At 38.2% G+C, this 15,668-nt stretch overlaps 2 protein-coding genes across 2 annotated transcripts; one reads left to right on the top strand and one right to left on the bottom strand.

Moving 5' to 3' along the window:
• Positions 1-2,911: 2,911 nt before the first annotated feature.
• On the bottom strand, positions 2,912-4,387 carry K444DRAFT_590002 (FAD/NAD(P)-binding domain-containing protein; the record flags this gene model as incomplete). The annotated part of the gene is made up of 5 exons (XM_024878133.1): positions 2,912-3,256; positions 3,310-3,341; positions 3,388-3,807; positions 3,857-4,035; positions 4,092-4,387. 5 exons carry the CDS (start codon positions 4,385-4,387, stop codon positions 2,912-2,914), a joined length of 1,272 nt encoding a protein of 423 aa, XP_024736518.1.
• Positions 4,388-7,464: 3,077 nt separating this feature from the next.
• Positions 7,465-7,656, top strand: K444DRAFT_512570 (uncharacterized protein; the record flags this gene model as incomplete). Its single annotated transcript, XM_024873494.1, has 1 exon — positions 7,465-7,656. A coding segment is annotated over one exon (192 nt), but the record flags the coding sequence as incomplete, so codon positions are not given.
• Between the last annotated feature and the right edge of the window lie 8,012 nt (positions 7,657-15,668).

The raw sequence follows: 15,668 nt of genomic DNA, 5'->3' as shown, positions 1-15,668 counted from the left end.
TCTAATCTATAAGTACTAACTAATTAGTATTAGTTTACTAGTAATATATAGTACTATTATATAGTTATAAAATACTATTTATATAAAATTAGTAAAATTGTTATTCAGAAATAGAAATTATAGTATTATAGTATTAATATATAATTCCTAAATCTACTAAGCTTAAAGAAGTCTAGTTTACTAGTCGAGTTACTTATAGAATATAAGGTTATATAACTATATTCTATATTCTATATTCTATTACTTATATCTTATATCTTATATCTTATATCTTATATCTTATATCTTATAACTATATATATAACTTCTAAAGAAATAGCTATACTAATACTAATTTATAAAATACTAATTAGATATTCTTTTCTATAAATACTTTATTCTAAGATCTTTTAAACTTTAACTAAAAGAAGCTTTTATTTATTTTAATAAGTCTGCCTAATTTATTAATTATTATATTAAGTTCTCAAGAATATATAATTAATAATAATTAAAAAAAGTCCGATATTAAGGAACTAAAACTAATAAATTATATATAGAAATAAAATTAATAAAATTATATTATATTAATTGGCCTAATTAATAAATATTATATTAATATAACTTAAATACTTATTAATAATAAAAAGACATTTTTAAGTTATATATAATAATTTAATATATTATTTAAATATATTTTGAAGCTAAAATAGCCTAATTATATTATTTAATTATTTATTATATAAAACCGTAAAATAGGCCTTTAAATTAGTTATAACTTTATTAACTTATATATTTATAAGATCTCTTAATTCGCCTTAATATATTAAAAGCAGTAATATCTATTTTCTAATTATAAATATATAAGCTAAAATACTAATAAATTTATAGCTTCTATTTTATTTTAACTTAAAGATTTAATCTAATTTCAGAATAGTTCTAGTTATAATTCTTTTTAAAAATTACTTATATTCTATTAAGAATTTCTTTTTATTAAAGTTATATATATTTTCGGCTATAATTTAATATTTCTTAATTATTATTATAAGCTAATAAAGCAAATATATATTAGTAAATACCCAAATAATATATATATATAATAATAATATAATAAATTATACTAAAAAATAATTGAAATATTAGAGTATATTTAGTACTAGTATATAAATTATTAATATTTTATAAATAAAGACTCTTTAGTCTAATAAAATAATATTTTATAAATTAGCTAATCTAGTTCTTTCCTAATAGCCCTCTTTTAATTTTCTCTATAAGGTTTTTAATAATATAACTAGTTAGTAGTATTTCTTAATTAATAAGAGTATTAATTTAATAAATTAAATACTTTTTTTACTTAATAGTTAAATATTAGTACTAAAATAAATTCGCTTTATTCTTTGACTTTATAAGGCTACGGATTTATCTAGAGATAGTACTATAGTTATACTTGAACTTCCTAGCTATATTGGCATAATAAGTAAATTCCCCTCTTTGAATTACGGCTACTGTCTTGTTAATACGACTTGATTTAATGAATTTATTACGTATTTTGGCCGTAGTATTAAACGTGTTTTTAGCTTGTTTTGGTGCGGGACTTCGGTTAGTGGCTGGGCCGAGCCGCTGTGGAGATAAGCGGCTCCCCCAACCACGTCGTGTCGCGATACTAAGCTTAAAATTCGGAGGTATCTGTTCTAAACCATTGAGATGGTGCTTCTTTTGCAAGTGAGGAGAGGAATAGAATTACCTATTACAGAGCCCTCGAGTGGGGATCATGATGCCGCAAGTCAGGAGGAACCAGTGTCCTCCCGACCCCACGGACCCTACTAAACCCGACAGCCGCGGAATTTCTGGATAATGACCTGAGTGTAAGTCATACCGCAACAGAAATGATCAGTGGCTGACACCAGCAACACGTCAACCCATCAGATGATGGCGATTCTGCCATTGCCAGCTTCTCAGAAATGTATGCATGGGATCCACTAACTCTGATATGGAGGAACGCCGCTGATTTTTGGTTACTTCAGCATCTCTATAACATCTGCCAGATCAATTGTTTTCAAGTACGTCAATCCCACTGCATATGTCCCGGAATGGACCTTGCTGGCGAGATGACAGACAGTCTGTTTATGGGATGAAACTTGAAGTCAGGATGGCACGAAGTTGACAGCTTAACCCATCATTGATTAGCCAAAAGACTCGCATCCGACCGTTATAGTGTTCCCTTACTTCTTATTAAGCTTTAGTAAATATCTACTACTTTAAATACCGTTAGCGATGCCTGGAAAACATAACCCATTCCGACCCGCAGCGGAGGCGAAGAACTTTATTTCCGCTTTGCGGAAAATGAATTTCAAGCTTTCATGAATAATTTCAACTTCAGGTTGAGTAGTGTAGGTCAGCACGGGATATTTCGGTTAATACAGGGATTCCCAAAGGAGCTGCTTTGGTATTTTGGGATCGATAAGCTAGCAATTGAGGATGAGGAGAGAGGAGAATCTGAGGGTGGGGGGATGAAATTCTGACAAGTTTGGAGGTGACAAGTCAAAGTAGAGCCTCGAAGTCGATGAACGGCAAATAGGTAGATGCAAATTTCATTGGATTTGGCGGACTGCTACCACCAGCCACATCCCACTTAAGCTAAGAACCCGCATCAAATAGAAAACATTTGTAGAACATTCACACTTTGTATCTTCTTCCACACTCAAATTCATGCCTCACCTTCTCACCCTGTATGAAACCATTTCTGAGCACAATTTTCTCTACTCTATAAATTCTAAACTTTTTGCCATGTTCATCAACATATTTCTGTCTATCTATCTCCGGTCGTGCCAGAATATCTATACTTAGCAAACTCCAAGCTCTATCTTCGTCATTCAAAGAGTCCACATCTCATCAAGTGTCTTCTCAGTCTACTCTCATCAGCTCAGTCCAAAACTCACCGCGGAAAACTTACAAAAGCAACCACGTCATGCGCCAACATATACGGGAAGAACAACGGATCAGGCGGAATTCCGGGCACCTCATCAACGTGCCTCCCATCCCAATCCGGGGCGATAAAAAAGGGGCTCTTTCTGGATCGTTCATCTCGTTCGCGCTGTTCTGGTCCGTCGGGAAGTTGCCAGATGCGAGCGTTGTGTTCTGAATACTTGCCTAGGACTGTGGTGCGTGGTTTGCGGATTGCTTCGAAGGCGTGGAGAGCACGGGGGATGGATGAGGTGCTAGTGCAGCGGGCGAGGCAGAGGGAAAGAGCGGCGCTGTCTTCGATTGCCATTGCGTGGCCCTTGGCAGTAGTTAGTAACTTTTGCCGCTCGGGGTAGATGAAATTCGGAATACCTGGCCAGAAAATGGCATCATAGCATGCGCAGCTTTCTGTAATCAGTGAGCGTCCCCGAATGAGTCGAAGCAGCATACCATCACCAATCAAACACACCCTCCCACCCCCAAACACCCAAGAGTCCAATTCCGGCAACTGATTCAACTTCCACACCAACAGATCTTCCGCCTTCACCATCCCCAAAAGCTTCAGAACCAAAGGTTCAAAATCCGAATACGTCGCTTTCATAAGCTCCACATCGCCTTTCTTGTTCCAGTCCCCTGCTGTGCCTGTATCCCCGGGATGCGTACATTCAAGGGAGAATAGCTGCCCATTTTGAATGGGGACTCCAACGATATTGCGGTGGGGTCCCCACCAAATGGTAGCTGTTTCTAGAAGTTGAGAAAGCTCCGGATCTGCGCGCAACATTGAGCCCGGGATTACAGCCCGGTAGCAGTTGATACAAGTGCTCAGTTGAGTCTTGGGGTGTAGAAGGCTTCGAAGCATAGATTTGGCGCCTGGAATTGGGTTGGTTTCTAGCTGAGAAGAATGGAGAGGGAAGCTCACCGTCGGCGCTGATGATGAGGTCGGCTTCTATGCGGCGTCCATCTTTGGTGACTGCTACTGGTGAGAGGCCACTCTCATCAATTTCTATGATTCGGGTATTGATTTGGATATCCGCTCCAGCCTCTGTCGCTGCGTCTAGTAACAGCTTTTGAAGCGGAGCTCGATGAAGCGAGGTCAAGCTTTCACACTCAGAACTCATTCCTGCAAAACTTATATAAAAGCGAAATTAACTTACTCGTATTTGTACACCGACTTGGTTATCCCCCCTTCACTTATTTCCTCTCCTTTGTAGCTTCTAAAGACTCTCGGTGAAGGCATTGATGTCTCAGCAGCGGCATGCAACCTTGGCAAAAGGCCGAGATAATCCCAAACGCGCATTGAGTTTGGAGGGATGGTGATGCTACCTCCGATGGTTTGTAGTTTAGCTGTCGACTCGAGGACAGTGACTTTATGGCCTTGTTGGGCGAGTGCGACGGTGGTTGCTAGACCGCCGAGGCCACCGCCTATGATGAGGATGTTGAATTTTGGCATGATTGCTAACTACCAATATCCAGATAACAGGAAAAGACAGACAGTGAGTAAGGTGGAAAGCTTTGATTTATGTTGGACTAAACATGACTCACGTAGGCTAATAGCCAGTGTGAGAAATGAGTAGAGTAGAGTAGAGTAGTGGGCCCTACTCATACTCTACTCAAGTTTTTTTCTCACTACTCATACTCTACTCAACTACTCTACTCAACTACTCTAGAATATTCTTGAGTAGTTGAGTAGTGTGCACGTGACGTTACACGTGACATGCTAACCTAATTGGGTAAGGCTCCGGGGTGGCCCGAGCCTAGCGCCACTGCACTGCCCAATTAAGTGGTGGCGAGGCTTGGTAAGCGAGGTAGAACCTTTACGATACCTCCAGAACTACTATGGCTTATATATTATATTATATTACTAATATAAGAGCTATATATTAGAAATTAAAGAACTAGAACCTCCGAAATATAGTAATTCTTTCTAATTAGAAGAATAATTAAGAAGCCTTTAGAATATTAGAATTTTCTATAAGAATAAGTTGTTTTCCTCGAGTTCTCGCTTCTTTTATTTTTATAATTACTTATATATCTTTAACTATTACTCTTATAATAATACTTTATATTATAAATACCTTTATATATACTTTATATACTCGAAAATGTCTTAATAATCCTCGATTAAGCTTAATATAAGCCAAAATCACCCTGATTTTATATTAAAATCCCTTAATAAAGAACCTCTTCTCTTTAAAAAAGGATATTTAAAAAAGACTTTAAATCCAATTCAAGAGAACCCGGAAGACGCTCGTACGTGTACTATTAGGTGCTTAGTACAAGGCTGTTTGTAAGTTAATAATCTTAATTTTAATGGTTTTAATATTAATTAACTTTTTAGAAAAACGTGGCTAAATTAATGAATATACGGTTAAATAAGTAATTATTTAGCTCATTTTCGGAACTTACATAAATTTATTGATCTTAATACTCTTTCCGATAGTGGAAATAATAGTAAGTTAATTAATATTATTTAAAGAATTATTTACTAATTATTTATTAGGTAAAAGTAAAGCTTCTTCTTCTCAAATCTCTCAACTAATTATAAATAGTCTTTTTAATAGACAATCGGGCCAAAGAGAAGATAGCTTTACTATTAATTACTTTAAGAGATTATTATTAAGCTTTATTATTAGTAATAATATCTCTTTTCGAGTAGTTACTACTTCGAGCTTTAAAGTACTTTTAAAATATTTAAATTAGTAAGTACTTATATTATTATTATTATTATTATATAAGCTAATATTTTATAGTCAAATACTGCCTTTATATATGAAAACACTTAAGGACGAGCTTAATTTAAGCTATATAGAAAAGAGTTTAAATATTAAAGAAGAATTACAAGAGAATATTAATTCTCAAGGAACCTTTTCTATTACTTTAGATGCTTGAACAAGTATAAATCAAAAGGCATTTCTTGGAATTACTATATAAGTTTATATATCCTTATAATTATTAAATAAAATTTATACTAATATATTATTAGATACTTTATAAATAAGGATTTTAAATTAAAATCTTATTTATTAGCTATAAAAGATTTAAGCAATATTTACTCTGGTATTTATATGCTTTCTGTTTTATTAGAAGCTTTAAAATAATATAATATCGAATATAATATTACTAGGTAAGTAATTTAAAATAATTATTAAATAATTACTAATATATATTATTTAGTATTACTCGAGATAATACTAGTTCAAACGATACCTTATTAAAGGCTTTTATAAAGTATTATAATAAGAAAGGCATTAAATTTCAAGGAGATATCTCTTATATAGCTTACGTATTAAATCTAGTAGTTTAAGATATTTTAAAAGCTCTTATTAAGAATAATTATAATACTTCTTATTCTACAGATTTATATGAGCAAGAAATAAAAGAACTTGAAGATAGAGAAGAAGAAGAAGGAGAACAAGTAATAAGTAAGTTTCCTATATAATTTATAAGAGGTTTATTAATAAATTTTAGGTTTATTAATTTGGAAAAAGATTAGAAAGACTATTATAGGTCTTAAATATAACCAAGAAAACCGACGGCTATTAGAAGCTCAAATTAAAGCTTTTAATATAGAAAATGCTCGATTTCCTTAACTTGGTAAGTAATTAATTATTTAATTATTTAATTATTAATTAATACTAATTATTTATAGATTAAAAAACACGGTAGTCTTTGACTTATTATATGTTAAAGAACTTTTTACATATATATAAAGCTATTAAAGTAGTTATTAATAGCTCTAATTCGAAGGCTTTTAAAAACAAAAGTCTAGTTTTAACTAATATTGAAATTACTTATTTAAATAATATTTTAAATATAGTTTCAATATTTATTAAAGCTACTACCAAGTTACAAGCCGAAAATTACCCTACTATATATTATATTATATCTGAAGTATATAAAATATATAATAAACCAGAAAATTTCAAAAAGGAATTTAAAGTAAGTCTTTTCTTAAACTCTTCTTATATTATTATTAATATTATACTAATATTTAATAGGACAAAGTATTTACAGATGCAATTAATAAGGGAATAGCTAAGCTTCGAAAATATTATCCTAAAACAGGCATTTTAGATAATAAAAGTAAAGCTTTATATTTAGCCCTTATTCTTGATCCTCGAATTAAACAAGAAGGATTAACTAGTATTGGCTTATCTAGCGGTATATCTTCGGATATATATAATAGATTAAAGACCGATTATAATATGTAAGTAATTTCTTTAATTACTTTTTAATAAATTAATTAATAACTAATTTTATTAAGATATAAATATAATTATAATTTATCTCAAGCTAGATCCGATTTCTCGGATATTAATATGGCCGATTCCGACGAAGACAAAGACGAAGACGATATATAGATTACTAATAAGTCTTCTAATATAGAAGACGAATTAGTAACTTATTTAGAAGAAAAGAGAGAAGATAGGAAAGTAAGTAAATTTTACTTAAATTTTATTATAATAATTATCCGATATTCTCTTAATATTTTTTAATAAATTAGTACTAATATATATATAGACTAAGCCCTTAGATTATTGGAAGTCTAATACCGCTAGATTTCCTGTTTTAGCTTTAATAGCTAGGAAATATCTAGGAATCCCCGCTTCCTCGGCTACTAGTAAGAGATTCTTTTCTCAAGGTGCTCTTATTATGTCTAAATTACGTAATAGACTTAATAAAAGTACTTTTGAGATAATATCTTGCTTAAAAAGCTGGGGGTTATTTAAAGACGAATTAGAAGAAGTAAAAAGAGAAGAAAAAAAGAAGGAAAAGAAAGATTCCGAGGAGGAAAATCTGTTTTTTATAGAAGAAAAGTAGTATTTAAGTAGCCTTATATAAGCTCAAGCTTAAATTATATAGTGCTGCTTAATGGGTACCTTATTTATTTATTAATAATTAAATGAACATTGATTTTCTACATTCACGTAACTTGCACGTGACTTGCACGTGACTACTCTTGAGTTACTCTTGAGTAGTACTCTACTCTACTCTACTCAAGTACCATATTACGCTACTCAAACTCTACTCTACTCTACTCAAGACTACTCTTGAGTAGTTTGAGTAGCTTGAGTATTTTTTGCTCACACTGCTAATAGCCTTTCAATAGATAAGAGTGACATATATAGCCGCAAGGAGCATAGCTGTCCAATGACCGAACTGGGTTAGCAGGTCAAAAATTGTCGGCCGACTTATCCATAATAGCAGGGGCTGGCTCGAGGTTTGAAATCGATCTTCTGATTCAGTCACACAGTGTGACTCACACAGCCATATACTCTGCAAGCTTGCTCCTGAATTTTGACGAAACAACGTTGCATGGATTTGAGGTGTTTCAATGAGAATTCATACTCGAAAAGTGTTGTTTAATTAAGAAATCATAGCAACCCAAGTTTTGTCAGCTGGCTGATATTTGTTGATTTGAAGTCAAGAATATAGTTTTCAACCAAGAGCCAATGTTTTTTAATCGATTAGTCTCACTTGTAGATATAATCCTTGGGCCTGGATCTGGATGCAATTCGTGACGGAACTCTGCTGGAGGCGAGGCGAGCCGGTATATGATCACGTCAAACCGGAATGCATCTCGGGCATGACAACGACTGAAAAGGGGTTGCTCGCTTAACCGGTAGGTTCCGCTTGCCGATTGGTGGAACTCCTACCCCCCAGAGCCAGCCAGATGGAGTGAACGTCATATCAGATTTCCCTCGATCGATTGTTTGATGCACTCTCTACGTGACCCATAAATTACCTCTCGCTACCCACAGCTGTGCCCTGTCCCGACATCGGTGCAGGGATAAAACTGATCAGATAAAAATGCTTGGCAGCGAAGGACTTGCATTACAGGACCTGGGCCTCGCAACAAGTTTTCAACTTCTGATTCTTCATTTTTCCAATACCCGGCTTATAGATAGTATTTCAGACGGAAGATTTGGTAGCTTCGTCTTGTTGGTAGAACCAAGAATGACCGAACGTTTCTCACCGCAGGGCACGGAATCACCCCCAATTTCCCTTACCCCGCTCTTGTTCTTGTCCACGTTTGTGAAGCCGCACTCAGTTTGGAGTTATCAGCGCCGCTTATGCCATCGTGAACCCTATTGGTTTGGTCCTAATGCCATCGTTGTTAAGTCCACTCCCGTCATTTTTGTTGGGTCTGAGTTGAGCGCGCCGGCTACCAACCTGGATATCTAGAGACTAGTTGTCGGTGGTCACATACTGAGTGGATTTAGAATCGCGGTCTTGAAATCGGCACAACAGAAGTTCTTTATCACTGGTTTGAAGCTGGTGGAGTGATCTTCTCATTTGATCTCGGGAACGCAATTTCGAAGACTGTTGGCCTCGTTGCTGGTATGACAGCGGTTCCGCTCAAAAACTCAACTTGTTGGTATAGATATAGCTTTAGATTTCTGCCAACCTTTTGCAACTTCCTTCTGTGTTGCAATCAGCCACCTTTTCTTTGGACGCTTGCTCATTCCTAAAGAGTACCGTCTTGCATCGGGAAGAGCGTTTGCACTTGCAAAATCTCGGGCTATGGGAATAGACAAAAAGAAATTGGCTCTTGGATCCTTCCTGGAACTCCCACGGGCTTACTCAATGCTACCAGTGATTCGACTACTTCAGTCCGGTGCTGCAGGCGGATGCGATACCAGCTCCGCAGACCCCTCCCGGATGCTTGGGTTTACAGCAGTTGTAGCTGAATATCTTTCAAGAGCTTAAGGACCTGTCCTGCCGCAACCATACACCATTCAATTGTTTTTACCGGAGGCTTTAGAGGCCTGCGCTGCTAGACTTCACAACACACAGTCTTCCGTCGTATTCGCTTCTTTTTTTCCCTTGAGGGCCTCCAGGCTTACGAAATTCCCTTGGGCTTAAAATTATTGCGCTTTAACTTAATTCTAAGACTTTATCTTAGAGTCTGGTTATAGTATATTATAGAGCAATTAAATGCTAAGAAATAAGTCGAATTTGTCGTGGTCTTTTCTAGGCATTTATCTGAGATTAATAGGCTACTAGGAGTAATAGCTAGGGGCCCTGGTCAGAAGTTGATCGCGACCAGCTTTTAAAATCATACAAAAAAGGCGAACTATATGGTGGTCCCATATTATTTCAAATAGAGCCTTCATATGCGGGACCTGCCGAGGTCGTGGGAATATCAATAGGCAAAGCTTTTAGACTGGTATATTGCATATGATGCTCATATGAAGTTGGCAGGACAGCTTCTAAGACATTCTACCCATTGTTCTCAGTCCTATTTTTGGTGCATTTGTCGATATGTATGGCCATCGTTTTTATTTCGTGGGTATCTTGTGGATCATCGTAGATTACCGCAAGCCTGGGAAAGGTATGCCTATGTCCAAAAAGCAGCGAAAAAGGAGGGAGATAGACATTGAAGATGCCGCGGCAGAACCGTTGACAAGACGGAGTATCAAACGCGCCGTGACATATATTCTGGTGTTGGACTTGTCCGTGCTATGGTCATTACAGCCTGGGTAGTGTTTGTCAAATACCTGGCCTGAGTAACCTTTGTAAGGAATTGGCCACCTAACACTATGTGGGCGGCAGCAGAGATTTTTTTGGGTATGGGGGGACTGCAAGGGAGAGGGAGATGAATAACGGATGGGGATTTGCTTCGCTCTCCGCTCTAAAGGGGGAAGAGACCAGATGGGCCTCTGCGTTGTCATCTCACCCTTATTTTTTGGATTCTCTTTTTAAATGATTAAAATCACAAGCCCTTTGAAGGAGACTTCTGTGATAAATAATAATATCTCAATGGCCATGGAAGGGCTGTCAGCGACGAATCATGCAGCGACAGGATGTTGGTTCGTAGTTGCGGTTCTGATGCTCATATGAACTGAGTTGGAGCCTCCCATCCCTAAACTACATAGGATGATGATATACTGGATTTTTTGACTTGGGTTTCCTTTCTTGGCTGAACCCTTCTACGAATTAGTGAAAAGTGCCTACAAAATCAGTGACACTCCGCATGAAGCGAAGTGCTTCACTGCTTTGAGTTTGGCGATAGAGCCTGAAAACCTCTCGCAGATCATCGCATAAAGTGACGGGATCACAGGGCATCTGGACCCTTGGCATCCCCAAGAGCATAATTTAGGGGGCTGAGCCCGCTGTAAGACCATAACTTTGGGCTAGACGCCCTGAGTGGATCTCAAGAGGCGCTAAGAGACATTCGCAGGGAATAAAGAAGATCTTCAGGGGTTAAAGCACTGCTGAGGGGCGGCGATAGCGCTTGAGTGCTGAATAGGCACTGTAGTTAATATGGATCTTTAGCGAGGTACCCCTTGTAAATACAGGGAAGAAGCCCCATAAAGGTGTGGTACCCTGTAATCCCGTCACTTTATGCCGTGAGCTTCGAAGTGCACGTTGTTCCGGAGTAAGGTTGCCGAAATTTATTTTATTTATGTAAATAATACTGGTCTAGCGCTTACATATATAATATTGGTCTGGCAATACTTATTTGTATAATTATATGCTCAAACCCATAGTGGTTATGCAGTACTAATGTATAAAAGGGAGAAAGAAAGTGGAAGACCAATCCGTGTGTGAAGCATTCGCATTATCTTAAAGGCAGCATGGCTGTGTAGTTATTAATAGTTAATAGTTTAATTGATAATATTAAGGAGGAGAAGTTTAGAAGAGTGTGCGAAATCCTCTTTGCACGTGCCGTTTTCTAGTGATTCCATTGGCTACAAGGAGGCGCTAGTCTAATTTGTCATATGCCCTTAAAATCACTCCATTTCTTACATAAATAATATTTATTTTCCAAAATCCCTACATATTGCCTCCAGGGTCTGGAGAGTATGGAGCCAAGGACACGCCATAGGACCCTCAGAAACCGGTAATTCTCACGTCAGAAACCCCACTTCAAAGGAGACATCGAGATCAAAGTTATTGGGTACGATTATTATGGCAAAGGTTTCGTCAGGCATATACGGAGGTTAATTAAGCCGATGCGGCACGCGCACCGCGCACTAAGCCTAATTAGAATAGAATTACCTCATCGTCCCGCCCCAACCACTCTGTAAGTGATCCACCAATAAAAGCACTCGTATAGTCAGCTAGTTCTACTTCCTAATAATGTAATAATCGCTCACGTGCCTCCTTATCTAGCGAATCAGAGAGCTCAACCACCTCAAAAAAGCGGGTCCGCACCGACTCTAGAGCCTCGCTTGTAACCAACTTTACTTCCGAGTCACGTGACAAGACTCTTTCTTCTTCGCTAATATTAACTAGCCCTCTACTAATATAAACCTCGAAGCCTGATTCGTCGAATTACTCAGCTAAATCAGACCAGTTCGGCTCGTCGATTTCCCCGAGGTTCCAGGTATAGATCACGTGCTTGCAAGGTAGCTAATATAATTGCGCGAAGCGATAATCGCACTTGCCCGATTCGGTAATGCCCGACTCATTACCTGACTCGGCTAGCCTTTCTAACCCCTTTATTTCTTCTAATAGAAGTAATTGCACTTGATAGGGGAAATAATCTAGCTACGGGTGCTCTAGCATAGCGCTAAGCTTTCTTTTTAACCAATTATATGCTGCTTTTTGAGTACGTGATATGTATTAGGCATTGCACTAAGAAATAAGCGAGATAATTCCGCTAAGCGAGTATTGCGGCCGCATAACAAGCTTAGTAATCTTCGCTAAGGCCTTTAGCGAGCGGTGGTATGCCTCATTAGGATTAGTCGTCAAGACCTGAAGTAGTAAGGCTGAGTGCTCACGTGTATAATTAGCCCAAAGCGGTAAGGTCTTAAGCCAATTATTACGTATATACTTAGCCTTTTCAGGGCTAGCGGCAGCCTCGATCGCTTTCGCGACTGAATCGCGTGCGCCAGCCTCGGTACGGCGATTATAAAGCGCTGCTATTGCGTGGCCACGTGCTTTGGTATTGGCGCTAGAGCCCAATTTGCGCTTAAGCGTATGCATGCAGTGCACTCGGCAAAGAAGGCGCGAAATCTAAGCGCTGTGAGTGGTATGATAAGAAATAAGGTTTAAAGTTATTGCGGGCTCGCTTACCTCCATTTCCCCGCAAACTAAGCCTGGAAAGGCTAAGCGAAACGCCCGCTGCTTAGCCCCTGAATCGTCGCTTAGTATGTAGCGTAATCGCCAGTTATACTACTGCTTAATAGCCAATAAGAACTCAGTAATAAGCTCACCGAATTCGTGCAATAAAAGTCCGTGGGCGACTAGGTGCTAGTATGCGTATTTGTCGCGTACTATAAGCGTAAAAAGCTTCTATTCTAATTGGTTGGTTTTGTGAGTGCTATCGATAAGCGAGAGGTGCCCGTGCGCTTCTAGTATAGGTAAGCGAGCCGGGTCGGCAAAAACTAAGCCCTGCCCGTCCACGTGATCCAATAACGTCGCACTGATTTGCGACGCTAGCCAGCCTAGACTAGCTAGTACTCTAAGAGCCTTAATGCCTTGCAAGCTAATATCATTTTTGATTTCAGTGCGTGCCCAGAGTTGATTCGGATTAGCTAATCGCTACGTGAGACCGGCATTAATAACGTCTTGCCGAGTAAGGTATGCGCCACTAGCAGAAGCGAGGCGTGCGCGCGCATTGGCCCGTCCCTCTCCGATAAGCGAGCGAATTATAGCTGCCGGAGGGTAGCTATTAGCGACTTCCGCGCCAACCAACTGCCTGAGGAAGCTATTTCGCTTATTTGCATTACTTTCGTCCAAAGAATGGGAGTGTTTTGAGCACGTAACCAAAATTAAGTCCTTTAATTAGCCAATTAGGTAGTATTCGTAGTGATCTAAGAAGGCTAAGAGGGCGAAACCGACGTTACAGCCACTTAATATGCGCTTAGAAGAGCTAGCGCGCTTGCCTTGGCTTGCTAATAGTATAACACGTGCTCGCTTAAATCGGCAAATCACTTGGTGGCGCTTATGAGCAGGGCGACTATTGCGTAGGCGAAATCTGATATTATTTGAGACGCGAATCGAGTATACGTTATTGATAAGGGGCCAGAAGAGCCTATAATTAGCTAGACTAAGCGAGAATAGTATAGGTAAATCAAAAAGCAGCTATCGCACGTGACTAACGTTATATGGTAAAGTAGAGAGGACGTCCATAGTGAAGCTTGGTAAAGGTGAAGGTAAAGGCCTTAGAGTGAAGCGTGTGGTAGCACAATTAAGTGATTGGCTAGCCCCGGTATCGGGGAAATTAGGTGGCGGTAAGCAACGTCAGCACGGAGTAATTAAGCTCCGAGGGCACGTGCACTCGCCCGATTGGCTGGTAGAGTACGCCACGCAAGTAAGCGAGATTGATCGGACCGAGTTCCTCCGATTAATGCCGTAGGTGCCTGACGAAACCTTTGCCATAATAATCGTACCCAAGTTATTACTTCGTACAATTTTTTGGACCCGGCTGCAAGCACCTTTCTCGTGTTCGTCTCCGGCTTTTCGCCTTTTCCTTCCGGTTTCAACCAACGATAGCCACAGATCCAACCCGAAATGAAAAGCGGTGAGGAAATTTTGGATTTCTCAGCCCGCCACGAGCTGCGGGGGAGTGTAGTTAATATTTGCTTTTTGAGTGATGGCGCGCTATGCGAGCCGTCCTCTCAGGATGTTCGGAGTCCGGAAATTAAAGAAGTGGTGCACCATAATCGTGCGTCGAGACTAGCACTAAAGCCCCTGCGTCCCTGCGGGTTTAGTGCGTATCAGCGATACGGTCAAAAATCAGCGATACGGTCATTTTTTCAGAATACCAATTTTCCTAATTTTAGTGAAAATCAGAGAAAAATATTTTACAGTTTATATGGAGTTCATACTATATTTAATAAATCAAATTCTCTTACTTTCATATTACATATATATATAGTAAAAAATAGTGGAAATATTATATACTTCACCTCACCGGTAACCCCCCCCAAAATGCTACCAACTTAGAAATTAATTAATTACAGAATAACTACGTCCTAAATCGTGTACTTAATAATAGTCTCCTTTCCACTAGCTTCTAATCTGACTATATAACCAAAGCCATTATTATAAAATGAAGGGGGAGGGGGTAGTGGTCTGACAAAACCAAGCTCCCTAGCTAGTATTTCCACCCGCATATTACCAAACTCACTAACTCATTCCTCCTAGTATCCGGGAGAAGCTAGCCTAAAATCTATCTTATTCGCATAAAAGAGCTCTATCTTGCGATCGATTTGCCTCTATTCCGCCCATTTTGCTATTAATTTTTGGTGGTGAGCCTTTAGACTAGTTTTACTATATTTAACAAATAGTGGTTTATCCCCATAGTCAAAGGGCTCCCCTAAATCGTACGGAGTTGTTTCCCCCCGAGTACGTCTCCTGCATGGAAGCTTACTAGTAATATGCTTTGTAATATAGGTATTAGTTTCCCTGATTCGGCGATTTAGATAGGCATTAATATCTATCTCTTTAGGAGTAAAGAGAGACTCTCTGTAATATGCGATTTAATATATAGCCGAACCCTTGGATATAACTCTATACTTTTATATATGCTTCCTGCCCTCCTTATCTAGCTTATTACGTTATTCCTGGAGTGCTGCCTTCTCCCTTGCAAGCTCTCTTTCCATAATTAGCCCAGCCTTAATTAGCTTGGGCTTAGTCGACTTCTAGTATGCCCTCCAAGATCTCCAAAAACTTGGTATAAGAGCGTATTCCTCGTTATCCTTTGCAAGGATAAAATAATCGTCTAAACGTTAATATATATAGGTATTATATACCGCATGATTCGCAGAGGTAGG

Source organism: Hyaloscypha bicolor (assembly GCF_002865645.1).
Source record: "Hyaloscypha bicolor E unplaced genomic scaffold K444scaffold_83, whole genome shotgun sequence".
Classification (NCBI taxonomy): Eukaryota; Fungi; Ascomycota; class Leotiomycetes; order Helotiales; family Hyaloscyphaceae; genus Hyaloscypha; species Hyaloscypha bicolor.
The sequence above is the reverse complement of the archived record's forward strand: the minus strand, read 5'-3'. Positions and strand labels throughout refer to the sequence as shown.